Consider the following 23,658-nt stretch of genomic DNA (forward strand, 5'->3'; position numbering starts at 1 on the left):
GGTTAAGGCATTCACATGCACATCAAGCATCCTTCCCCCATGTTCCAAGATCAAAAATAATTACAAAATCGCTCTTCAGCCACTTTTCATCGCACGCGTCCTTAATTTCCAGACTGTACTAATTTGGGGTGGTGAGCACGGGCTGTGGAATGAGAGAGACGCTGTCACATCAGGGTATCTATGTATCATGGAAACGAGGGTATGCGCTTTTAGGAAACGAGAATAAACACTGGCGGCATGCGTTAGAGGAAAAGCGACAGACGACGTACGTAGGAAAAAAACGATCAAAACACCAAAAATCTTCAGCATGAGCCACCGGTTGTTTGATATGCTGGTATAGTACTTTAATAATTCACGACGAGCACCTTCAACATTATCGGACACGTGCATGACATCATCGTCGATTCGCTGGACCGTTTCACCTTGTTGTGCAACCATGTGTGCAAGCTGCCCGAAGATTTGTCCCAATTCAGAGATGGTCGATTCGATAGATTCAATCGCGCTGGACCGTTGATGCAAGTAGTTCGACTGCTGGTCTTCAAATTCGTTCAACATAAGCTGCTGCTGCTGTAGGCCGCCAGCTTCCATCATATCCAACGCAAGGAAGCCCTTGTCAACGGAGTGCGCTTCTTCGTCGCGTAACGCGTGCTGACTTGTAGAACCCCGGTGATGCAGCGCTGATGCAGGCGGCGCTGCTGCAGGCGGTTGCGCACGAGCGAGTGTGTAGAGTGGCGACTTGGATCTCTGTTGATCCAACGTTGGCGCCGCTCCCTGGAAGAATTGCTCTGAACGGTCCTTTGATGCTTTCATGTTCTGCGTTCTAACCTCAAGAATCTCTTGGAAATTCGTCGTCGTACTTGCAAGTGTCGACTGAAGCATCGTCACGACATTTCCACGGTGCTCATCAGCTCGGTTTAGCTTAGCGCTGCGGTTTGATGAGTATTGTTGCAGCTCAGCGAGCTGACGATTCAGTCCGGCAATATCGTGCTTGATAATGTAAGTAAGCTCCGATATTTCAACAGGTCTGTCATCAAAAAGCGTTTTTCTTCGGGCCAGCTGCGAGAGCCGGTCCAGTTTCGCGGTGGTATGACTTAGATCACGCGCTACAGCTTGCGCCCGTCGTGAGAATTCAGCATGCGCAGTAGTGGGACGCTTGCTGACGGGAGCAGCGGCGGGAGCAGGCGTGGCAGCAGAGAACTTGCTCAAGACGCCCCGAAACTCATTCGTCCGGTCCTTCACTGTAGCGACGTGCGACAGTCCCACAGCGAAAGCCATGATGCTGCTTTCTTTCTGGGTCGATCGATCAGCGAGCCTTCCACACGTATGAGATCTGGGCTCCAGCCGTTAGCGGGAAAGTGGAGCTGAATAGCAGGAACGTCCATGCTGACACATCATATGGGGACCGGCCAATCCGGCCGCACCCGAGGCAGGACTTTCAATCCGCAGCACATGGTTGGCTGGAGTTGGCTGCTTGAACTTGGTTGCTGCACTGTCCTTTTCGTCTCAGTCAGCCGGACAACACAATCTCAAGCCTTTCACACCTCCGTTTACTTTGGTGAGCATGAGTCTGTTCGTGGCTACTCGTATGCTTCGCGCTCCCCTGCGCACGACGGAGGGCTTGATGCGCGCCATGCCATTTGCCTCGCGAGCTATTCATACTTCATCAAAGGCTCAAGCTCTTCCTTGGGCAAAAAAGGCACCTGTTGTTCCGATGACGGAAGAGCAGGATCTTAAGCGGCTCAACACGCAGCGGAACGAACGCCCAATCTCGCCTCATCTCTCCATCTACCAGCCACAACTGACGTGGGTCAGTTCTATTCTGCACCGTGCCACAGGCACAGGCATGAGTTGGGCTTTGTATGCATACGCCATCGGCTACCTCGCTGCACCACACATTGGACTTGGTGAGATGCTGTCGTCAGGCTCGCTTGTGGACGCAGTTTCTCACCTCCCTGCGTGGGCGAAGGTGTCAGTCAAGGCCCCTTTGGCCGCTGCCTTCATGTACCACTTCTTTAACGGTTTGCGCCATCTTGCTTGGGACATGGGATACTGTACGTTTCTTTTCTCGCATGTAGTAGCGAATCGACTAACAACTGTTCAGTCACGCTTCTCCGTTCGTCGTATCTTGCTGGTTACACAGTAATTGGTCTCACGGCTGTGTCCACTGTGGGTCTCTGTATGTTGTAAGATCACATAGATATCAATGATGCCCCCCTAAAACAGTTCTATTTGCTTTCATGCTTTCCTGTATGTTAAAACTCGTCATATCTTTGTGTGCTAAATGCATTCTCTGCTAACGCAAGGTCGTCTGTAGTCGATATGCTAGTGGTAGTGCGGCTGGGTTCTCGGTGGTGGACAATAAATTGACCACATCTCGAAAAGTCTGTGTTTGTTAGTAGCTAGGCAATCAAAAAAAGCAAACAAAATCATATGCAACATACGCGGGCATGTTTATTCCAGCTTGCTTCGATCTTGACGAGGATATCGCCATCGTCTATAAGTTGTGGTGCCGGTGCACTCTCATCACCTTGTTCATACCACGCGTCTACTGCCGTTTGCATATTTGCATATTGCTCAGCAAACCGCGCCTTGCTCTCGGTGAACGCGGTGATGGTATTCATGATCTTCCGATGACACTCCAAATAACGATAGTCCGTCAGCATGCACTCCTTGCGACACGTATTAAGAAAGTCAAAGTGATGCTTCATAAATTGGTCGACCGAGCGAGCTTCGAGCAGCTTGCATTCCAAGTCGTGCCAGTTTGGCTCCAAGACCTCGCTCGTATAAAAAGCCAGTAGTTGTTGCACCAGCAGTAACATCCGCTGCCGAAGTAGATGAATCCTCATTTTCCAACGCTCCATGGGTGCAGCATGAGGCCGTCGATCGCGACGGCGCCATGACGACGCGGTCTGATCCACCCACACATCCGTGAGCGCACGTTCCAGCAATTTGAACAGCAAAAGACAGCGGTGAATGAACTGCCAACGGAGGATATTTTTCTTGGAGATGACCAGTGATACGGGGAATTGCACATGCACGTCGAACTGGAGCAAATACATGACGACTTCACGCGTACCTTGATGCTGTCGCTCTGCTTGCTGCTTCGCACGCAATTTTGCTATTTCAATCACACCTTTGGTATCCGCGATACGCTGGAGTTGATCATAGGCACGCTCTTTGGCCAAATCCACGCGCAAGTCCTCTCGGTATGGATCAAGGAATCCTACCGTATCTGAGCTGCCCAATGCCATGTCGAGTTGAGTTTGCAGGCGCATCAATGTGGTCTCGCGGATCCGTTGTGGATCGACGACTTTGCGCAATTCATGCTCTGATTGATCCAAGAAGGTTTGTAGGAAGTCCGCGTGTGCGAAGAAAAAGTAGTGTTTCAGCGAGCAAAGCCGCGCAATGATGTCCTTGTCCTTCTTTAGCAGGCACAATAACGCCGCGTTTGCGCGTTGATATGCGCGCTCAATACACACTGCAAATGACTCATCATCCATGACGACCCGTTCGAGTTTTGCATCCAGCGCCAGGTAGGATTCCACATGTGCATCTTGAGAGCCAAACAGAGTTTGGACTCGATCCGATAGCACATTGGACACATCAATTCCACACTCGCGAATGGCATTCAGGTACTTGCCAGCCAGCAAGATCTTGTGTTTCCATGGCTCAAGAAAAGCAGGAATCTTGGCGCCGCCCGTCAACTCGCCTCGGGCCTCGTCCACGTCATCGGCCATAGGGTCTCCATCTCGAGCTTGCTGCTCTTGTTGAGCATAAAATCGTTCATCCCGCAGCATGTATCGGCGCTCCCAGTACTCGTCCGTGGGATCAGACTCGAGGCTCGCTCGAGTGACGCGGGCGTCTTCCACCACCATAAACTCTTCGTAAGGATCAAGCAAAACACCTGATGTGATCCAACGCAAGAGCATACGCGCATATGGCTGAGAAGCCTCGCGAAACAGTTCAAGATATAGATTATGAGCCAAAGGATCACCACCAAGATGCGTGAGTCTGTCCCACAACATAGACAATACTTCGCCGCCCTTTACAATGCCGCCAACAATCCCTTGCTCGAAATCATCCTCCATACCAAGAAGTGCACGTCGATCACGCTCGAGCTGCGAAGCATCACTGTCAAAACCTGCATCGGACGAGCTGGACCCGTCCTCGTTGTCAACGTCATCTTCTTCATCGTTCTCGTCTTCGCGTGGTAGCACGTCCGCATGTGTAATACTGGCGATCTCTGACGTGACGGAATGAATGAGACTGAACGTTCGAAGCATCGGGCGCATCTGGAGCCATAACTGCTGCAAAGTAAAATCTGGCGAGCTTAGGAGCCGCTCTTCCATCTGTGCAACAAGCTCCTCATATGTTTTAAGTTGCGCCCGGATTGCGGCACACAATGCGTGCATGACAGTACCATACTCCAAGCCAGACTCGCATTCCAAAAACGCGCTTATAGAGGTATAGTACCCTGACAAGGGCAGCATTCGTTCCACTAGCTCACGTAAAGATGAATTCAGACTGTCGTCGATGACAAAGCGAGTCCCGTTCAGTCGGTGCCCAAGATCGTCGGGCTTGTAATCAGAAGAGAACTGAATATAGTTGCCTTCGATTCCGATGAGAACATACAACAAGTCTTCCACAAGAAGCACATCCTGCAGAGTCGCATCCACGGACAAGAGATTCACGATGTGCTGAGAAGGTGTAGATTGATCCGGCTCATCGACATGGTACGCTCGCGAACGAGCTAACTTGCGGGATGCCACATTGGGAGTGCGTCCACTGAGCGGATTCAACACGAATGAGGCTTCGTGGAGATATGACTCTGCAACAGGCGCGGAAGGGTCGTGAGTCAACGTGTTGGGATGCCCGCGGTCGAGCTGGCGGATCATAGGGGGAAGACGTCGAGGTGCGGGAGTTCGAGCGATAGGCGTAAGTTCAGGTATAGGTATGCGCTCAACCTCATTGTCGTTCTCCTCGTTGACATCCTCTTCCTCATCGACGGAAGTACGCATTACGCGTCGAGTTGAATGTTGTACAGCAGACAGCCGGCGCAAGTAGCGGTCATACTGCTTCGCACTCATTGCTACACCACGGTTAGTCGCACGTCCTGGCGTGAAGGGAATGGACCGCGACGCGCGATGCGCCGAAGGTGGCGCTTGGCCATGCAGCGACATTTAAACTACTTTTCGTCCACCTCCCCCCACTTGATGATGAGGACACACGACGCGTGTCAACGATCCGTGTTGATGTAGGGGCACTTCACGTGACTTGAGACACACATTTTGTGCCTGACTATCTGTATGTGACACTAGAATAACGTTGACGTGCGTTCCTATGGGGCGACAAATTCATGACGATGGCTGGGACGAGGGTGCTAGCGTGGGCGTTTCCATTGCTTCTCCATACCGAGGAGCAGCCCAGCCACTAGAGGACCGTGGAAGCGTGGTAGGATCGTCTAAGGAGCGAGTCAGAGCTGGCGCGTCTTGCGCAAATCGATCATAGCCATGTGGCAATCCCTCACGAATGTAGAAGCCTCGCGAGCCAAGCCAACGATCAATGCGTGCAGCATCACGTTCAGCGAGTTGCTTTGCAGCACGAGCAGGGTCATGTTCGTGTTCTGCATAGCAGTCGGCTTCATCGTCTAGGACATGCGCACCAGCAACTTGCGTGGATGTAAGGCTCAATACAGCCCATCCGACTACCAGCATGCCCGGCGGACGCTGACCATCAGTGATATGGGTGTCCATGACATGCACGATGCGATCTAATGTGGATGCAATGAGGCGTTGGTCCTCGGAGCTAGCACGTTCGACAATGGCAATGGGCGTGTATGGAGGATATGCATCGCCATAGCGACCAGGGCTTTCACAGGATGTAAGAGTCTCGATCACAGCGGGCAGGCGTGCCACACCCATTAGGAGAAGAAGAGTTCGGGAACGTTCATATCCTGGCAGCATCACACGTTTTCCGCCACGTCCTACGCCCGTCGACATGATCATGCTTTCGGCAGCGCCGCGTTGCGTCACAGGAATATTGACCATCAACGGACCTCCTATGGCGCTGGAAATACCTGGCACGACTGTGCATTCGATGCCTGCATTTTGACATGCAACAAGCTCTTCGCCACCACGTCCATATACGAAAGGATCGCCTTGCTTCAATCGGACGACGGTTTTGCCTTCGTTTGCAGCCTTGAGCGCTTGCGAAATAAGCTCAGACTGTGCACCTTCTGCGTTGCCAGGGAACTTTTTTGCGATTACGAGCGGCGTCGTTGAGGGGATCAGCGCCAGCACAGCGGTCGGCACCAGCTTGTCCGACAAGATCACGTCTGTGTCGGGCGATGTCAAAATGTCTCGCGCTGCGACTGTGAGGAGTGCAGGATGGCCAGGACCAGAGCCGAGCAGGTATACATGGCCTTTGCGGCGTGGCTTGGAAATGTCCAAATCGTGACGCGACCGCTTGGCCACAGGCTCGACATGTTCAGTGACAGCTGATGTTTCTTGTGCACGCGAAGATGCGTCCATTTCGTTCTCAAGCAGAGCTTGCATTTGAGTTTGATCCAGCGATGCCAGCCGTTCCAGCGGCCAGTACTCGCTGATTTGAGCGACCCAGCGCATGCGCCGACGCTGCACAGCACAGGCATCACTTTCATCTTCCGCTGTACTAGAGTAGCCTAGGGCATCATTCAGGGCAGGTTCGTCTTCCAGTTCACCCGCATCGCCTCGACAAGACGTGCGTGCCTTTGCCAGCTCGCGCATCTCACCAATGCGCTCGACAGCGAGTCCGACAGATGCCGGCAGCGATGCGACGAGATGCCGACGTATCCGACCAGCTAGACGACAGCCCCGACCATTTGTAGTAACAGCGAGTTGAAGCGACGAAGCGTTCTCTTCGTCATCTGTGGCGAAGCGGTGAGTTGCAGGGAAAGAGAATGTGCAAAGTTCCGGCGTATCAGTCACATTCAAGGGAAGGCGGCGCGTACGACAAGCTTTAGCCAAAATCTCACACCGCAAGCGCCGCGAGCTTGCGTCATTCGGTACAGCCACGAGCGTATCTGTGACACACACAGCGAATAAGGAAGCGTCTGGGCCATCGATTTCATTTAATATATGTTCCCATGCACGTATGCAGTTTTCCTTGTCGTCTTTGGAGGGGAAAAGGGCCATGGTCGACACTTGGTACATGTCGCTTGAGATATTCGCGACAGGCGCATTCCAGGCCAACTTTGTCTCCAGGCCGGCCTCTTTGGCCGTACGCACACGTGTTTGTGCAAGTCTTCCGTCGCCTATCACGAGCATAGTGCGGCGCTCTGGGCGGTGCGCCAGCAAGAGTGAGGCGACAGGGGGCATGAACAGGTCGCGACGACAAGGGAGTGTACGTTAATAATGATGGTGATAATGACGACAACGACGATTGTGGAGCGCTTATCACATCTCACACTCTTACGCGCGGCGAGCGCGATCCATGCATGCACGTTGCCGATTTTCCTCTATCGGCCTACTGGGGAAGCTGGAGGTGTTTTTGACGCAGCGCATACGTTTCTTGGAAGATATCGCACTCGCACTCGCACTCACACTCCCAGGCTAGCAGGGGTGGGGATTTTTTTATTGTGGCTGACGTCACCAACGAACGAAATTTTGGTTGGAATTTCAGATTTTTTTTCTCTTCGGGCCCACGATTCCCATTGATTGATACGTGACGATAAAGATGGACGCGGACGCGCGAGCTAGCGCTGAGGCTGCAGAGAAGCAATGGGACGACACATCGGCGCCAAGTGTAGACATGAGTGAGCTGGGGGGTCCGTTTGAAGGCCCAGAGAAGCTTTTGGAGCTTTGGTTCGCGCCGAATGTTGATGCTTTGCCGGAGTGCCAGCGCGCCATGGCAGAACGGGGCGTGAGGCTGGGCGGACGACTTGGGCTTCGACGCGTGCCGAAAAGTACCTGGGAAGGCATGTTGGACCTTGTCAAGTGCAAGATCCTCAGTGTAGAGACAAGCGCCGAAGTGGATGCATACCTGCTTAGCGAGTCGTCCATGTTTGTATACCCTCATAAGCTGATCTTGAAGACGTGTGGCACGACGACACTCCTATTCGGACTGGACCGCTTGTTACGCATTGCGAAAGCCACCCTGTTTGATGAAGAAGCGCTGTCCCTGCAAGCATCGAGCGTATCGAGCACCATGATCGCGAATGCCGTCGCTGGCGACGCAGACTGCAAGATTTTGGGTGGTTGTGTGCGCCACTGCTTCTACAGCCGTAAAAGCTTCATGTTTCCTGAAAAGCAGCAAGGACCGCACCGAGACTGGATGCTTGAGACGCGGTTTTTGGATCAGTACTTTGACCACGGCGCAGCGTACACGGTGGGGAAAATGAATGGGAACCACTGGCTCTTGTACATGGCGCAGGGCGTCGATATGGAGGCGGAGACTGAGGCGAAGAAAGAAGCTGAGCTCGAGCTCCAGAGTACATCGGCACCGGCGATCGCGCGGCGTAGCCTGCCTGACACGGACTTGACACTCGAGATCCTGATGACGGAGCTTTCACCCAAGGCTTGTGAGCCGTTCTTTTTTGACGCCAAAGACAGCACGAACATTGAGTCGGCGCACAAGCTTGGGCGTGATGTATCGGCAAAGCTAGGGCTCTCGTCTCTGTTTGCGGATACGCAGCTGGATGCATTTGCGTTCGAGCCGTGCGGATACTCAGCGAATGCGCTTGTGTCTGCGACACCGCACCACTCAGCAGGGTACTGGACGGTGCATGTTACGCCGGAAGAGGCATCGAGCTACGCATCGTTCGAGACGAACGTGCATTTGGACTGTGACGGTGCGATCCAGGATGCTCATACGCACGTCACGAATGTGCCAGAACTGGTGTCTCGGGTCGTGGACATCTTTCGGCCAGGCAACTTTACGCTCACACTGTTCATTTCTATGGACCATGCTGACAGTGCAGCGCAGTTGCGCTCGTTGGAACTGCCCCACTATACTAAGAGCGACCGAATTTTGTACGAGTTTGAAGGGTACGAGTTGTTGTTCTTATCGTTCCACCGCCGCATGACACTGAACTAGGCTGCAGACTCGGACGACACGTCCGAGTCCGAGCCGGAGCCTGATTCCGACGACTCAGTGCCGGACTCGTCGGAGCCGCCGGCTGGCATGTCAACATCGTGCATCACGTATCCATGTGCCTGAAGCTGGGATCGGATGGACGCTGCCGTCGATAGAGAGCATGCTACTGCACAAACGGAAGTGCTTGCATCGAAGAGCGGCACAATGTATTGTTTCATGCACCGCTGCACGTCGTCGAGCGTCACGCTGCTTGCTTGTTGAAGTAGCCGCTTACCACGCCCGCGTCCCACTCGCTTGAGACGTACGTCCACAAAGCTCTCGAGGGCCGCTGCACCGACCGTGCCCTCCGCATCGGCGACGCTAAAGTGCAAGCTCGACTTGGCCGACTCGAGCATGGTCTCGTCCAGTGCCACGTGGGAGCCATCGTCCAGAGCGGTGCCGTAGGCCAGTGCCTGCACGACCTTACGGCCCTCCAGGAAGGCTTTTGCCGCGTTGGGTGCACGGTACAGGAGGAAGTGGATCTGCTCTGCCTCAGCATCGTTGCGGATCGACGCGCCGTACGCAAGGCCTGCGCCGCGGATGTAGCGCCAGAGGAACGATTCCATCGCATTCAGGATCGTCAGCGTAATGACCAAGGGCGCATAGTCCTTGTCCGTGTAGCCGCGCAGACCACGAGAGGTGAAAACAGCGTAGGAGCTCTCGATCGCCGGCAGAGCACACATGCGGCCCTCGAGCGCCGGCTTGCGTCCCAGGCCCGTGCAGATGTCTCTTGCCCACGGCAGCGGGCGAAGCACCAACGACGGGGGAGCATCCGCCAGTGCACGTGGCATATAAGCGCGCCATGGCTCGAGCGGGCGCGCAATCGACCGAATGTCGCCAGCCACACTGATGCGCACATGCTCTGGGCGCAATAGTGCGTTGCGGACCGTGTTAAAGTGCTCTAGCACACGCTCTGGCTCCTCTTGCAGTGCGTCGACCATCTCCGGCACGCGCTGTGCCTGACGGAGGATCGTGTTCGCTTCACAGGTCGACGTGCTGTTGTCAAAGAGCATGGAGCGAGAGAGGGCCGAGGCGACCATGCGTCCGTCGCGCTTCTGCTCTGGCAGCGACTGCGCCAGCTTCGCGGCAGCGACGCGCACCCGGTCGAGAGAAAACTCGCTGCGCCACAATAGGTCATATACCCAAGCGACGACTTTTTCATAGTGCGCAACGGGTGCCTTGAACTCGATAGCCATCGTCTCCGAAAAGCTCGAGCCAATCCCGATGGTAGCGTCGTATTCCAGCACGTCCTCGTCCAGCTGCTTCACGACGTCCTCGTACTTGAGCGACGAGCCGTCCTGCCGTTGGACTGGCAGCGAGAACACCATCGACAGATACAGCGTCAGGTAGGCACGCAGGTCGTCCGGCACACTCTGGGTACCCATGACGACAGATACAAGCACAAACTTCGAGGAAATGTGGTCGAACTGGATCGAAAGGGGCGGCGATGGCGCATCGGCATCGACATGTGCCTGCAATGTCTTGTCGTCGGCGGTGGCAACGTCGCACAGTGGCTCATTGCACTCGCCGGCCGCTCGACATCCACTCTCAGCTGTCGCCAGTTTGATCCATGCTATCGTGTCACTGGAGGGAATGCGGAACGACTGCAGCATGTTAGGCGGGATCGGTGCGTCATTCTCTTGACGCGCTAGCTGGAGCTTTTGCTCACACGCCTGTGCGCCTTGCTCACCCCACGCCTGTCGCCGCTGCGCCACACGCGCCTGCGTCTCGTCCTTCAGCTGCTGCACGAGCGCAGCTGATGGGCGGCCCACGACCACCAGTCGTGCATTCTCGATCAGATAGCGTGTCAACAGGGAGGTCCATGCCTCACTCGAATAGTCATCAAGTGCATCGAAGCGGCGCATGTCATCGAGCGAGTCGGCCAAGCCACTGCCGTCCTGGCGGCCATACAAAAAGTCGTGGATCAGAACGTCGGAGAAACAGTCGGCGGGACGCATCTCCAGCTGGCTCAAGAGCCGCTCGCGTTCACGGCGCAGCACGGTCCTCATCCGCGCCATGTCAATGCCCTGTGACACGATCCGCCGCAGCAGCCGGTCCAGATGGCCATCCAGCTCATCCAGCTGCGCAGTAGGGACGGCGCTGAACGACGCAGAGAGCACCGTCCTACCAGCGCGCTCATTGTTGCCGATGTAGATGTCGGTACACAGCGGCTCGTCACGCTCGACAAACTCCTGCTGCATCGGACTTACGGGCGAATCTGTCAGGTACGTGCTCAGCACATCCAGTGCCTGGAGCTCCAAGCTGTCATCCATGGTAGGCCCGAGCCACGAGATTTGCACCTCGCCAATGCTTTCGTCCCGCTCCGGGAAGTTGACAAACACTCGCCGGCGATCGCGATTCGCTGGCGGATCAGCATCGTCCACGCCAGCGCCCGCAAGCTCTGTGCCGTCGATGACAGGCGGCATGGCACTTGCCGTTTCCACGAATGGCCGCTTCCATCCCGGTGGCCCAAGCTCGCCCTTCGCGGTGCCCATCTGTACAAACCGGTCATCAATGCTTTGGAGCGCGGAAAACAGCTCTGTCCGGTCAAGTGGCCCACACAGCACAATCGCTGCATTGTGCGGCGCGTAGTACTGGGCATGATAATCGCGGATCTCATCGATCGTCAGCACGCGTAGCGCCGACATGAGCCCGCCTGTCTCACTGCGGTACGCGGACGTGCGTGGGTACAGCATGCGCTGTGTCTTGAGCTCCATCAGATCGGCACTGGAGTTCTCGCGCCCTTGCATCTCGGAGTACACGACACCGGCGTCCTCCAGCTTGCCATTAATATGGTATACTTCTGTCACAAAGCCTGCGTCTGTGAGCGTGGGAAAGAAGACGTGGTCACAATACACCGGCAGCATGCGCAGAAATCCATCTGAGCCTGCTGTCGTCAGCGTGTACGCTGTGTGATCGTTCGCCGTCCACGCATTTGTGCCCTGCGCAAACGCACGATTCGCTAGACTGTCCAGCACGCCTTTGTACGGGTACTGCTTGCTGCCCAAAAACACCAGATGCTCCAGTGTATGCGGCACGCCGCTATCGGTGAAGATCTCTGTCGCCAGCGTAATGTAGGCATTCACAAGTGGATTTTCAAACTGTGACCATAGTACAGTCAGACCCGTCGCTGTGCTGCGCCATTTTTCTACTACCATGTCCGGAGCATATGGCAGCGCTTCTCGCGCGAGCCGCCGGAACGTTCCCAGCTGTATTGGTGCTTCGCCTGCGGCCGGTGTCGCCATGACGTGGAGTGCTCGAGTTGGTCGATATAAAAAGTTGATGCCAGTATTCCACGTTCGACAAAGCGCGTGGCGCATCCAACTACAAGAGCGCCCGTTGGTACCTTGTTTTTTCTTTTCCCAGCGACGCAGTGACTCGCTCGACACAGTCGATCGAATGAAAAGCAAGTGTGCTTCTCACTCTTTCACTGACTCGAAAGGCCTATCCAGCAGCTAGTCGCCACACGCACACACACACACACACACACACACACAAACGCACGCTTGAGCGCACGCCACATGTCCGCTGCGGATCTTCGGATACGATCACGTGATGGGTATACTGACGCTACGGACATTAGCGAAATGCTGAACAGGGTCGGCCACCTTTCACACCTCGTACTTCTCGACCCCGCCCATAACCGATATGGGTTTGGTCTCCTCAGGCTCGCGTGGCGGCGGCGGGTGCTGGCGGAACAGCTCGCGCTCTTCACGACGCCGCCGCTCGCGCTCCTTCACATACAACTCTGTGACGCGGCGACCCTCCAGGTGGTCCTCGATCTCCGCAGGCGTCATGCGCCAGAAGCACTTTTGCCCAATCGATAGTTTTTTAAGCCACGTAGGGAAAATACTGCTTTGCACAATGAAGCGCTGCGTGCGTGAAAGTTGCTTATCTGATATATCCAGGAACGTCGCCGTCGAGGCCACACCCCACGGCTCGCGCTCCGTGTACCAGCCCTCGGGAACAACCCTGCCTCGAGTGGCTTTCAGTATCAACCAGGGTATCACATTTAGGACCATGTATGAGATAATGCCAGCAATAAGCCCATACCCGATGTTATAGAAGAACGGAATGCCGATCATGGTCAAGAACGCAGGCAAAGCATCCCCCATGTACGCCCAGTTCACCTCAGCTGCCGTTGTCATCATCATAGAACCGACAATTACCAAGACACTACCGGTGGCCCATGGCGGTAGAGATGAAAAGATGGGTGCAAAAAACAAACTCAAAAAGAACATCAAAGAAACGGTCAACCCTGTGATACCTGTGCGTCCGCCTTCCGCGATGCCTGACGCGCTTTCGACAAACGCTGTACATGGCGAGCAGCCCAATAAACTACCCATGGAAATCGATAGTGCATCACACACGTACGCGGTTGAGCTTCCCTCAAAGTCTCCTGTTCGAACATCAACAAGCCCTGCATGGGTTGCCATCGCATACAATGTGCCTGTGGTGTCGAGCAAGTCCAAATACAGGAAAATAATCAACGCCAGCCAAGCGTGTCCTGTGTCGTATCCTTGCCAATTGATGTTCTTGGGCCCAATCGGATCGATGCTTCTCCATGTCGCGACATGCTTGAAAAAGTTCCAGTTATTATTGCCCTCGTCCGTGTAGGGAAACTGCGTCACAGCCGAGCCTCGAGGCCAGGATGAAACTGACACTAGCAGGATCCCAATTATCATCGCTCCTCGGACACGGTACAATATCAAAAACGTAATGAGAACCCCTCCCAGAAATATGCCGACCCACATCTTAGGATCTTGCAGCACATGTGATTCACATATGCCGTTTTCGTCCTGGTACTGAGGCAAGCACCCAGCGAATTGAAGGACCGTCGAGGTGCCAGGGCTTACCACATTCAATCCACTCGAGCTAAGACCAATAAGTGCAAGGTACATGCCAATCCCTGCACCGGTACTATGTTTCAGCGACGTCGGCAGCAGTCTGGAAATCCATTGTCGTACACCCAGCAGAGAGATTATGACAAAGATCCATCCCTCGAGCCAAACGACAGCTAATGCTTGTGAATAGTTCACGAGGCCCGACAACACCACATTGGCAAAATAGGCGTTGGCGCCCAGTCCTGGCGCCAGGCCTAGCGGCATGTTTGCAATGAGACCCATTAGTCCGGAGGACATGCATCCAGCTGCCGCTGTTGCCACAATGTATGCGCGACGTATATCGTTCTTACACTGTTGGTAAGCGGGGTCAGTTTCACACGATTCAGCATTGCAAACACAGGGACCCCCTGAACTTGACAGAATATTAGCATTCACAGCCAATATGTAAGCCATGGCAGTAAATGTCACGAGACCCGCACGGATCTCCGTCGAGAACCGCGACCCCTTGCGCTCTAACGGATGTCCGGACCCATCGAGGCGGAAGTGATGCCCCAAGAATGAGCGAGCTATAGATGTGTCTAACCTGGACACACCCTCTTGCAATCGCTCTAGCATTCAGGCTCAGTGATCAACAGCAATGCCGAGTGTGCTGCACATGTAACAAAAAATAAATAGCTAAAAATTTTTTATCACGCATTTGGCAAAGTGCCAATTCCGACCTAGTTTAGTCAAATCAGGAAACAAATTTTCAATTTCGTGGCGAAAAGGCGTCTCGTTCGGCCCTCTATCATGGGATGCCTTGAACTTGAAATGTGGTTTCATCAAGATTTTTTTTTACTGTGAATGTCAACTGTTGTGTATTCGCTCGTAGCAGTCGTGAAATCCTATATTCGTTGCACCAAAATCAAAACCGCATAAGTCGATGACGCCCAGGAAAGAGGCCATAGCTTAGGGTTCAGGTACAAAACAATAATGCGCTCAAATCTATGTGCTGCTCCGAAGTGTGCATGTCTTAGTATATATAGTCCGCTCTTAAGCTTCATACGCGCATGAACAAAACGGGCGTATCGCTGAAGATAAAAAACTTGGGCACCATAATGAAGTGGATACATGGTAATGTTTAGGAGGCCAGTGGTTGTGAGGCCGTGGGTAAACAGCAACGCCAGAGGTGCATTATGGCTACAAATTCGCTTGATTGTCATAATTGATAATCCCTGTTGCTACAGCTCATTGACACCACAAGTGAAGTCAGCCCCTAGTCAATGCAGACAATCATTTTGTGCAGACATACTTCACATCGGTAGATCTGAATCAGCTCGGGATCGCGCTAGCAAATACAAGATCTCATAGTCAAGCACAATCCTCTAACACAGGATTCCTTGGAGTGTGGCAGTATGCAAATGATGCATGATCTGTATGACCGCCGCATCAAATCGCCTAAATCAGTTGCTCTCAAGACCTTAGGATAACCAAAGCATATCACACTTCGAGGCCCTAGATTGTTTCGTTTCAGGTTTTCTCTCTATGAACACTACCAATAGCAACACCGAAAAAAGAAAGATACTACCAATATAACCCAGGGTTGTGATCACATCGAAAAAGAAAGTGACAATGAAGGATCCACGCATCAACGAGAAGGAACGCATACTCGAATGAAAGGTCGAACTCTGGGCAAAGCCGTGGAATCAACCACACATGCTAACTCCAACAACATCGATGCATCCCTAGTTGTTCATGTTCATCGATTGGCGGCCTATGCGAATCTTGTTTGCGTCGCCATCATAAATGAGCGAAACGTGCTCAAGGAGCGTCGTACCAACGATCCAGGTTTTGTCCCCAAGATCTTTCACCTTATCGTATCCCATAATCGGAATCAGACACTTGGTAGGCTCTGCGTGAACAGGAGTAATCTTCATAATCCTCTTGGACAGAGGCACTTCGAGATCACCAAACTTAAAGCGAATGGATGGTGGTGGACTGTCGCACTGGTAAAAGCCCTTTACTTGACCCAACTCAGGGACTTCGACAACTTCCACGCCCTCCAAAGAGCTAAGGAACCGTTTCGCATCGGCCGCAGGAGCCATTGTGTAGCCGCTACCGCTGTCAAACGCCATGTACCTAGCTTCTTGACCATTGACTTGACCCCACACACCGAGATAGTCGCGAGACATGTCAAATTCAGCAAGCTTACCCTCATACTGCGAGTCATCTATCTCGCCCATGGTGAGTTTTCCGCCACCAAGCTGAATCGTGAGCTGGTACACGTTCTTAGCAAGCTGCTTGGTGTCCTTAAGCTTGCCGAAAAAGGTCTTGCTTGTATCATTGTTGAAGTCCTGCTTCGTGAAGGCATTGTTAGATTTGGGTCCAAGTCCAAAGATCCCGCGAGGTTCACGAATAAATACCACACTCTTGTTCACTGCAAGGAACATCTGGCTCTCAGACGTGAGGTTGCCGTAGCGCACGGTGTCCGTGTAAATGTCACCGCTAAATGGTGCACCGAGCGTAAAGAATTCGGCCGTGCCTTTCTTGCCTGTATTTTTAGCTGAGGAGGAATTCTTCATATCATACGCGTCCGTTTCCATAACAATATTTGGGTACGTAGTGTCGATGAAGAGCTTAACACGCTCCTTGTTCGCACCGACATCAAGTTGTGCCGCCCAAGCATACGGGCCATCCTGCCAGAGATCGTATGTAGCCGTATGTTCAACGTCTCTAGCGCGACGAACGAGGGAATCAGCCCTCCTCCTTGCGTATTCCACCTGCTCGTCAGACGAGAGTAACTTGCCCCTCTGTTCAAGATTGATCGAGAGCGCCAGCGAGAGGCTTGGAACAGCAGCGAGTGCCAAAAAAAATACGTTGCAGCGCATGATGTTGTTGGAAATTCGCAAAGAGCGAGCGGCTTGGCCTTTAAGTCATAGTCTCAGTTCTTACCATTGTATATCAGATCAGATTATGCCAGCGTATCGACCTTGAAAGGAAATTGATCGTTGCAGGATAATGCGAGATATTATCCTAATCTCCACAATCTCCTTGATCGACCAGTCTAATTGCCGTAAAAGCATTAATCATGAGAACCCATTGGCTCTATTGCAGTTCTTTCCCAAGAAAGGAAACACTGATGACAATCAGAACCCTCCAGATAGGAATTGGGCGGCGCACACGCTGATGTTATGCATCGCCGGCATGATTTTCATGTATCAGTAGTTGAACAGTGTTCCCCGTCGACATCGTGGGTAATCGCTTCCTGCCTTTAACAAAGTATGATTCAGCAAAGAGGTGTGCTCTACTTGTTAAACAGTAACGCGAGCGAGTCGGACAAGCGTCGCTGATAAACACTAGTTTGTTGTAGGCCAAATGCACACCAGGAGCTGTAAATTGCATCGCACTGGCAGTCAATTTTGGGGGCTTACTTTTCATTAGGACTATATGAGCACAATAGGGGATTATAACTTGAAGACATATCTTGGGCTTTGCATTCAGGGAATAACAAGGAATAAGTGATTGTGAAAGTGCCATGTTTAATAACGAGGTGGCTTGGTATGTTGCAATTGAAACGAGAGCGAGATTTAGTTACATTGATAATGGCATTCTTAACACAAAAAGTGCACTATAAAGAGGATATTACCCATTGTTATCAGACAATTTAGCATGCAAACTTTATAGAACATGAACCTGTTGAATTTCAAATGGCAGAGATCCTAATTGCTAGCTAAGTGTAATCAACCCTAGCGATCTCGACCCACCCACTAATGTTGAGTGTAAAAAGACAATCGAGTAAGTGTAAACTTACGAGATCAAAAAGTGATAATTGACACGAACTGACGACTTATCTATACAATGCTAATCTATATATTGAGATGTGATAGTGATGTCCATAAGAAAGGCATGGGTTGCTTAGGGTCGTACGGGGGGATTGAAAGTTTGGAATACATATTTACTTGTGCTTAAAGCCTTCGTACTCTTTCTTGCCCAAGTAAGGATGTGCCTCCGAATACCAGTGCTTGCCCATTGCAGGGCCAAAGACAGCGTAACTCTTCGTAAATGGAAGAACTTGTGCCTGTTCATCCAATTCGTTTCCTAGCAGTTGCATTCGGGGAACACTGTCCTTTTCGAATGTAAAGAAGTCGAACCACTGACGACGCAACCTGTCAGACGCCTCTGTGGCGCAAGGTTCGAGCTTGGCCGCACAGACCTCTGGAGTACAATGTTTATCGTCAAACTCACACGACGCTTTATGCTGGGCTGCTACCCAGGCAGGGGAGTCCTTGTGCGTCCAAGAACATCCAGCCGTAACGCAAAAGTCCTTCTTACTAGTGCTGCGCAGCTGACCATAGAAATCATCTGAAAAGTCCGGATCGTAATGATAGCGGCTAAGCTTGCCACCAGGATACGTGCAATTGTATCGCTGGAACGTATCAGAAGTTGAATCGACAGGCACAAGTCTCGGGTACTTTTCGCCCTTCACTGGCGCATCTGCAATCTTGAACGTTGTGCTGCTATCATATCCCGTGCTGAAGAGCTTGAGCGGCTCGCCGACAGGCTTGCATTGTATACTTTCGTGCTTCGTGGGAGCAGCGCTGGATACGGCGATGGCGACCGATGCAAGGAGAGCAATAAATTTGAACATGATGATGATGCCCTAAACGTAGCACAGATTTGCGCTGTTTTATATCTTTCCCGCGTGGCGCTGGAAGCCGAAACGAAGAGTGGCCACCATGTGGCAAGACTCTCTTGTCGCCGCAAGTCCGAAAGTTAAGGGGCGTTATTAAACTGATTCTAGCAACGTGACCCTGAAGCGCTGGATAAGAAGCCAATGACAAGATGTTTATTGCTGACAGCATTATTGTGCTAGCAGATTGACCCATACAGAACGAAGCACCCCGAGGTTTCGTGAACAGAAAAACACCGCAATTCCGAAGCGAGTGTCTTGGCATCGGCGGAGTGACAGGACATCGTGGGCTGTCGAATTGCATAAATAGCACAGAAAATCCACATCGAACCTCATTGCAGAAATAGAGAAATGAAGATCGGAGCAAGCACCTTGATCGCAGTGGGTATTTTGAATGCTGTGCACGCCGCCCCAGCACACGAGGGCGACAGGCTCGAGTGCCGTGCAATTGGCAAGCCGGGTACGCTCGCAGCCAAGGGTTATTATTTTAACCCAAGATACATGGACATGGTAGACGGAACACTGAAAAAGCTCGAAGAGGACCTCAACAGTACAGGTCCAGCTGAGGAGGGGAAAGAGGAACTCCAATTCTACGAGTGTAAGGCGCCATCGGACAAGTTTAAGAGCACGACCAAAGATGTTTACTTCGGACAGTTACGGAGTGCGAATGATGAGGATAAATGCTTGACCACTGATGGGTGGTGGAAGGAATTGCCTGGCCAGGGTAAATATGGAGGACCAGGGTATGAGATGGAGTCCGACGATGGTAAAAGGCACAAGGAAGGCGCCAGGGTGAAGTACGAGAAGTGCTCATCGAAGGCCGATGACAAGTTGCGCTTCCAATGGTTCGCAATGACGCGAAACAACAAGAAGAACCAGTATGCTGGTATTGCTCATGCGGGACATGCGAAAGACCCCTTGGCGAATGAAATTTGCCCTGATGATGTTAATGAGCATGAAAAGTTGAAGAGTCAGTTTGCATATTTCTGCGTCGTTCAAGATAAACGGTTTGAAGGAGCTGGTCTTGCAATTCTAAAGACGAAGCCTGAGACGGCTGACAAGGAAGGAAAACACCCATATCCACCTGAGTGGTAGTGAGGATCTGGGGTGAGGCGCTACTCCTAGGGATTAAAAGTTTTTATTTGAATATTTCGTGCAATCGACTACTATACACATAAAAATCATAGTCCGAATTTACATTGCTTATACTAATATTAGACACTAGTGGGACTGTTGAACTCGAGGCAAAGTGTGGGTTCGGATGATTGGCTTGCGCATCTAATTAAGATGACTCATTAGACGAAAAACCCCTTGCACATGAGCAGGATTTGAAGTGCTAGGGGTGAAAGACGCTCACTTGAAAAGGACCATACGTCATGCTGAAAAGAATAGCTTATGCAGAACGATTCAAGTCTGAGCGACAGTATGAACAGCTGGTATGGTATTTATTGCTTTTGGTGCTAATCCAAGATAGTACCAAGTAATAGCACGAGCCTTAATAGGTTTTAATGCAGACCTACTGCGTGTGAATGTAAGTTTTGTCCAACTTGGCAGGACAACATGAAGTTTCAGAAAGTCGAACAAGAATAATGCGGAAAGACGCACCACTCGAAAAATGTGATAAATTTCCGTGATCAGGCACCAAATCAGTATATGCTCAATTTGGAAAAAAACAGCACGAGACTAGTACATGTAAACTTTGCATAGTGAAAAATGTGGGCCAGCTTTCACTTTGTAATGTGCTTGATATTCACGCTAATCTTGGCTTCTAGTCTATGGCTTGCTCGATTTTATTGTGCTGAAGTGATCAAATGCCGAACTTGATTCAATTTCAAAAGCATGGATCAATCCTAATAGTTCAATTGAGCAGCACTCGTACGAGAAAGGTTACAAGGATTACGTGTTGCGAAGTTCATTAATCCGCTGGTTTCCTCCCCCACATACACACCGAAACGGCGGCCTGGGCCATTGGTAAATATAACCAAAATTGCGGGGCTCCACATTAAAACAGGTCGTAAGGTCGCACTGGCTTTTGCTTGGTATGTTCATCGAAACCTAGAACGTAGATCACTACGACATGTATTTTTATCTCGAAAAGCCAACGAACCATTATATGATTGATCAATCGAAAGGATAGTAGGATTCTCTCCGTAATTAACGAATAGCCGCTTTGTTGAAATTTTCAAGTGACCTGCTAACAGGCATTCCATATAGATTTATTCGCTGCGAGGAGGAAAAGGATTCTAGAGAGTGTGTGTTTGTATCGGGCACTGAATCTGTTCTTATTTGAATGGCGAACAAAGAGCCGAATTTAAAGCTGATCCACTACTGTGACCAAGTGCGGGTAGAGACACATGTGGTATAGACTCGAAGCCGATCAAGACATTGTTCAAATGACGTGTAACCGCAAGTCATTTGAAGAGACCTATGAGACATTGTATTGCTACAGAGTAGCATATAATTCTCCGGGTCCATTCAGCAGTGCTCAACAAACCCCATGCCCTTGAACTCGGAGTTGTCCACACAGATCGATCCAATATTGATGGCGCTCTTGCAGGCGTCATTTAGGTTGCTCTCAGTCTCACAATAGCCCATACCGGCGCAGTAATTACCGCCTACACTGTAGCAGGCCTTTTTGGTACCTTGTTCGATGTGGTAAGTGTCGGGCTGACCATCTGAACACTTGCAGTAGTTAGCAATAGCGGCACCGACGAAAGCAGTAATAATAAGTAGAAAGTAGATAACCTTGACCATGCTGGTGGTGGGGATAAAGTGAGAGCCAGATCCCACTCACTTTTGTATGGCTCAGTGCACTGGTTATCAGATTATGTCTTTCTAATTTGTTAGCATATCTGATACAATCATATGCAGAATCCTTACTATTGTTAACTCGATATTGATCCAGTTTTTGACATATTAGTTGGTATCATATAAGGAATCGATGTGATTGGAATTTGACCCAGAGTCATTACTACAAACGCACACACACAAATACATCTTGCTTCCATACATGAAGTTTGAGTCAAATAATTTGAATGCCTTTTTTGTTCTTGGCAATGACACTGTTATCAATTACACACATAGCATCGCGTTGCGAACCATTGCTCATGACACATGATGTTAGTACACATCATCCGTACATGAATGAGGCAGACCCGCGTATCAGTGCCACGGTCACAATATGTTCGAAATGTGGTTAATCAACACACTATATCTCATGAAGAGATCTATACAAGACTGCATCTTCATATAATGCATGATGAATTACATGGAGCAATTTCACTATTTCAGGGTGTATTACCATCAACGTAGTAGTCGATTTTCTTCATCATACAAATAACAGCAAAAAAGTAGTAGCCAGCATTGCAAAACTTCCCCGGTGTATTCGAAGGTAAGCAGGTAGCAATCCAAATTGATGCGCACGGAGAGATGCAGCAACACCTCTCATTCATGTTGCAACAGCCTGGTAGTTGTACATATGACCCTAAAATAATACCTGTAATCCTAAACTCGATTAGAAAAGTTTCCGAGAGTTCACTTGACTGCGACTATTTAATGGAAACAGCACCAATCCTGGTTAGTATAATGCAGTCATGAAGAGTCGTTGGTTGCACGAAAGCACTAGTGTCTTTCTAAGAACCTGGATATGCTACCATGGACTCAAAATGGCCGAATTTGCGGAGGTGGAAAAATTTCGGTCAAGCGTTCGAGAAGCGAAAGACTTCGGCGGGTCAGAGGCATAGCGTTTTAGGCATCCCAGCATCCTTACCGTCCGGCTGTGCTTCCTCTACCCCAGTGGGTTTGTAATATGAACAAGTTGTTTCTTTTACAATACGTGTCATGAAGCCCTGGTTGTCATATAACATGGAATGCAGCAAATTGGAATCTACCGCGAGCAGCTCCTTGCGTTGATTCGTGCCATTTGAATCGCGGGCCTATCATACCCGCTTCTAGCATTAGCGCCAAATACCTCTTTGATGAGTACAAAAACGTCATTGTACCCCTTAGATTGGAATGAGGTCAAAACGACTTGAGTTGTCAGTGTGATATCGAGGATGACGATACTAAGACTTCAGATGGTATGATTATGCGCTATGGGTAGTACGAAAGATCTTCTATTCAAGAGAATGGCAAACATTATCCGCTACTGCAACGGGACCACAAGACAGAGAATCCAACTCTTACTATGACTCTAAGAGTGAAGATGAGCAATTGAACAATACAAAGAAATGGTTGAATAGAGTGCCATGACTCACATTGTTGTATTTTGAAGATGCTATTATCTAGTGGCGGCACGAGAGCTAGGAGCTTGTCAGTCGCTTCAAGCTCAAGGTAACTGGGGTAACATTTCGCACTGGGGTCCTGAAAAAGCACAATTCTACACTAGTATAAGTAGGCAGGTCATGCATTTTGGTTTGCGAACTGATCCATCTCTGCAAAGTTCCAAGCGAGTTATTGGGATCCACATGTATGGAGAGTTGGTTTCATTTGCAGCAAATCTTAAAAGATATTTGTAATTTGCATGGGTTCAATGTCCAAGGTGATGTGTTGTTATAAATTTTTTTTTTCGTGGCGAATCAATCAGGTAGATTAGTCATGCGAGAATTGATGAGGGCGTGGGTCAGTTGCGCCCATTTTTAGACTCAAATTCTGGGCTCATTTCGCTCGCTGCCATGGCGATCGTCTTCATGCCCAGGGCAGCGGTACCGACCCCAAGTTGGAACGGTATTTATCCTGGGAGGTATGGATTGGGCATCATGCGACAAGTGACAGGCCGCGATCCAACATTCGTATCTCTCGTGGGTGCTCGAACTGAGAGCCTATCGCTCTCAGATCTACAATCCGTTATTGAACATTTTCAGCTTGGCGATTTGACAGAGCTCATCCAAAAACCCCGGCCTGTCTATGTGGCAGAGTGCGTATGGATACTATCTTACAAGCAGACCGACATTCAAGCAAAAGATTGATTTGACGGCGAACTTGCTTGTCTTTCTCGTCGTTGGGTGCATTGTTGCGACAGCATTGCTGTATATG

The 23,658-nt window shown here is 50.9% G+C and overlaps 11 protein-coding genes across 11 annotated transcripts; 3 read left to right on the forward strand and 8 right to left on the reverse strand.

Annotated features, from left to right (window-relative positions):
- Positions 1–209: 209 nt before the first annotated feature.
- MGL_0527 (uncharacterized protein) lies at positions 210–1,275 on the reverse strand (the record flags this gene model as incomplete). The annotated part of the gene is made up of 2 exons (XM_001732700.1): positions 210–229; positions 270–1,275. The coding sequence occupies 2 exons, from the start codon at positions 1,273–1,275 to the stop codon at positions 210–212; spliced, it is 1,026 nt and encodes a 341-aa protein (XP_001732752.1).
- A 286-nt stretch (positions 1,276–1,561) lies between these two features.
- Positions 1,562–2,143, forward strand: MGL_0528 (uncharacterized protein; the record flags this gene model as incomplete). Its single annotated transcript, XM_001732701.1, has 1 exon — positions 1,562–2,143. The coding sequence occupies one exon, from the start codon at positions 1,562–1,564 to the stop codon at positions 2,141–2,143; it is 582 nt and encodes a 193-aa protein (XP_001732753.1).
- A 283-nt stretch (positions 2,144–2,426) lies between these two features.
- On the reverse strand, positions 2,427–5,087 carry MGL_0529 (uncharacterized protein; the record flags this gene model as incomplete). Its single annotated transcript, XM_001732702.1, has 1 exon — positions 2,427–5,087. One exon carries the CDS (start codon positions 5,085–5,087, stop codon positions 2,427–2,429), a length of 2,661 nt encoding a protein of 886 aa, XP_001732754.1.
- A 267-nt stretch (positions 5,088–5,354) lies between these two features.
- MGL_0530 (uncharacterized protein) lies at positions 5,355–7,355 on the reverse strand (the record flags this gene model as incomplete). The annotated part of the gene is made up of 1 exon (XM_001732703.1): positions 5,355–7,355. One exon carries the CDS (start codon positions 7,353–7,355, stop codon positions 5,355–5,357), a length of 2,001 nt encoding a protein of 666 aa, XP_001732755.1.
- Positions 7,356–7,713: 358 nt separating this feature from the next.
- On the forward strand, positions 7,714–9,072 carry MGL_0531 (uncharacterized protein; the record flags this gene model as incomplete). The annotated part of the gene is made up of 1 exon (XM_001732704.1): positions 7,714–9,072. The coding sequence occupies one exon, from the start codon at positions 7,714–7,716 to the stop codon at positions 9,070–9,072; it is 1,359 nt and encodes a 452-aa protein (XP_001732756.1).
- A 214-nt stretch (positions 9,073–9,286) lies between these two features.
- Positions 9,287–12,356, reverse strand: MGL_0532 (uncharacterized protein; the record flags this gene model as incomplete). The annotated part of the gene is made up of 2 exons (XM_001732705.1): positions 9,287–9,296; positions 9,451–12,356. 2 exons carry the CDS (start codon positions 12,354–12,356, stop codon positions 9,287–9,289), a joined length of 2,916 nt encoding a protein of 971 aa, XP_001732757.1.
- A 366-nt stretch (positions 12,357–12,722) lies between these two features.
- On the reverse strand, positions 12,723–14,570 carry MGL_0533 (uncharacterized protein; the record flags this gene model as incomplete). The annotated part of the gene is made up of 1 exon (XM_001732706.1): positions 12,723–14,570. One exon carries the CDS (start codon positions 14,568–14,570, stop codon positions 12,723–12,725), a length of 1,848 nt encoding a protein of 615 aa, XP_001732758.1.
- Positions 14,571–15,679: 1,109 nt separating this feature from the next.
- Positions 15,680–16,822, reverse strand: MGL_0534 (uncharacterized protein; the record flags this gene model as incomplete). Its single annotated transcript, XM_001732707.1, has 1 exon — positions 15,680–16,822. The coding sequence occupies one exon, from the start codon at positions 16,820–16,822 to the stop codon at positions 15,680–15,682; it is 1,143 nt and encodes a 380-aa protein (XP_001732759.1).
- Positions 16,823–17,889: 1,067 nt separating this feature from the next.
- MGL_0535 (uncharacterized protein) lies at positions 17,890–18,582 on the reverse strand (the record flags this gene model as incomplete). The annotated part of the gene is made up of 1 exon (XM_001732708.1): positions 17,890–18,582. The coding sequence occupies one exon, from the start codon at positions 18,580–18,582 to the stop codon at positions 17,890–17,892; it is 693 nt and encodes a 230-aa protein (XP_001732760.1).
- A 393-nt stretch (positions 18,583–18,975) lies between these two features.
- On the forward strand, positions 18,976–19,719 carry MGL_0536 (uncharacterized protein; the record flags this gene model as incomplete). The annotated part of the gene is made up of 1 exon (XM_001732709.1): positions 18,976–19,719. One exon carries the CDS (start codon positions 18,976–18,978, stop codon positions 19,717–19,719), a length of 744 nt encoding a protein of 247 aa, XP_001732761.1.
- A 1,380-nt stretch (positions 19,720–21,099) lies between these two features.
- On the reverse strand, positions 21,100–21,378 carry MGL_0537 (uncharacterized protein; the record flags this gene model as incomplete). The annotated part of the gene is made up of 1 exon (XM_001732710.1): positions 21,100–21,378. One exon carries the CDS (start codon positions 21,376–21,378, stop codon positions 21,100–21,102), a length of 279 nt encoding a protein of 92 aa, XP_001732762.1.
- Between the last annotated feature and the right edge of the window lie 2,280 nt (positions 21,379–23,658).

The sequence above is a fragment of the Malassezia globosa genome, assembly GCF_000181695.2.
Source record: "Malassezia globosa CBS 7966 chromosome Unknown mgl_sf_1.1, whole genome shotgun sequence".
Classification (NCBI taxonomy): Eukaryota; Fungi; Basidiomycota; class Malasseziomycetes; order Malasseziales; family Malasseziaceae; genus Malassezia; species Malassezia globosa.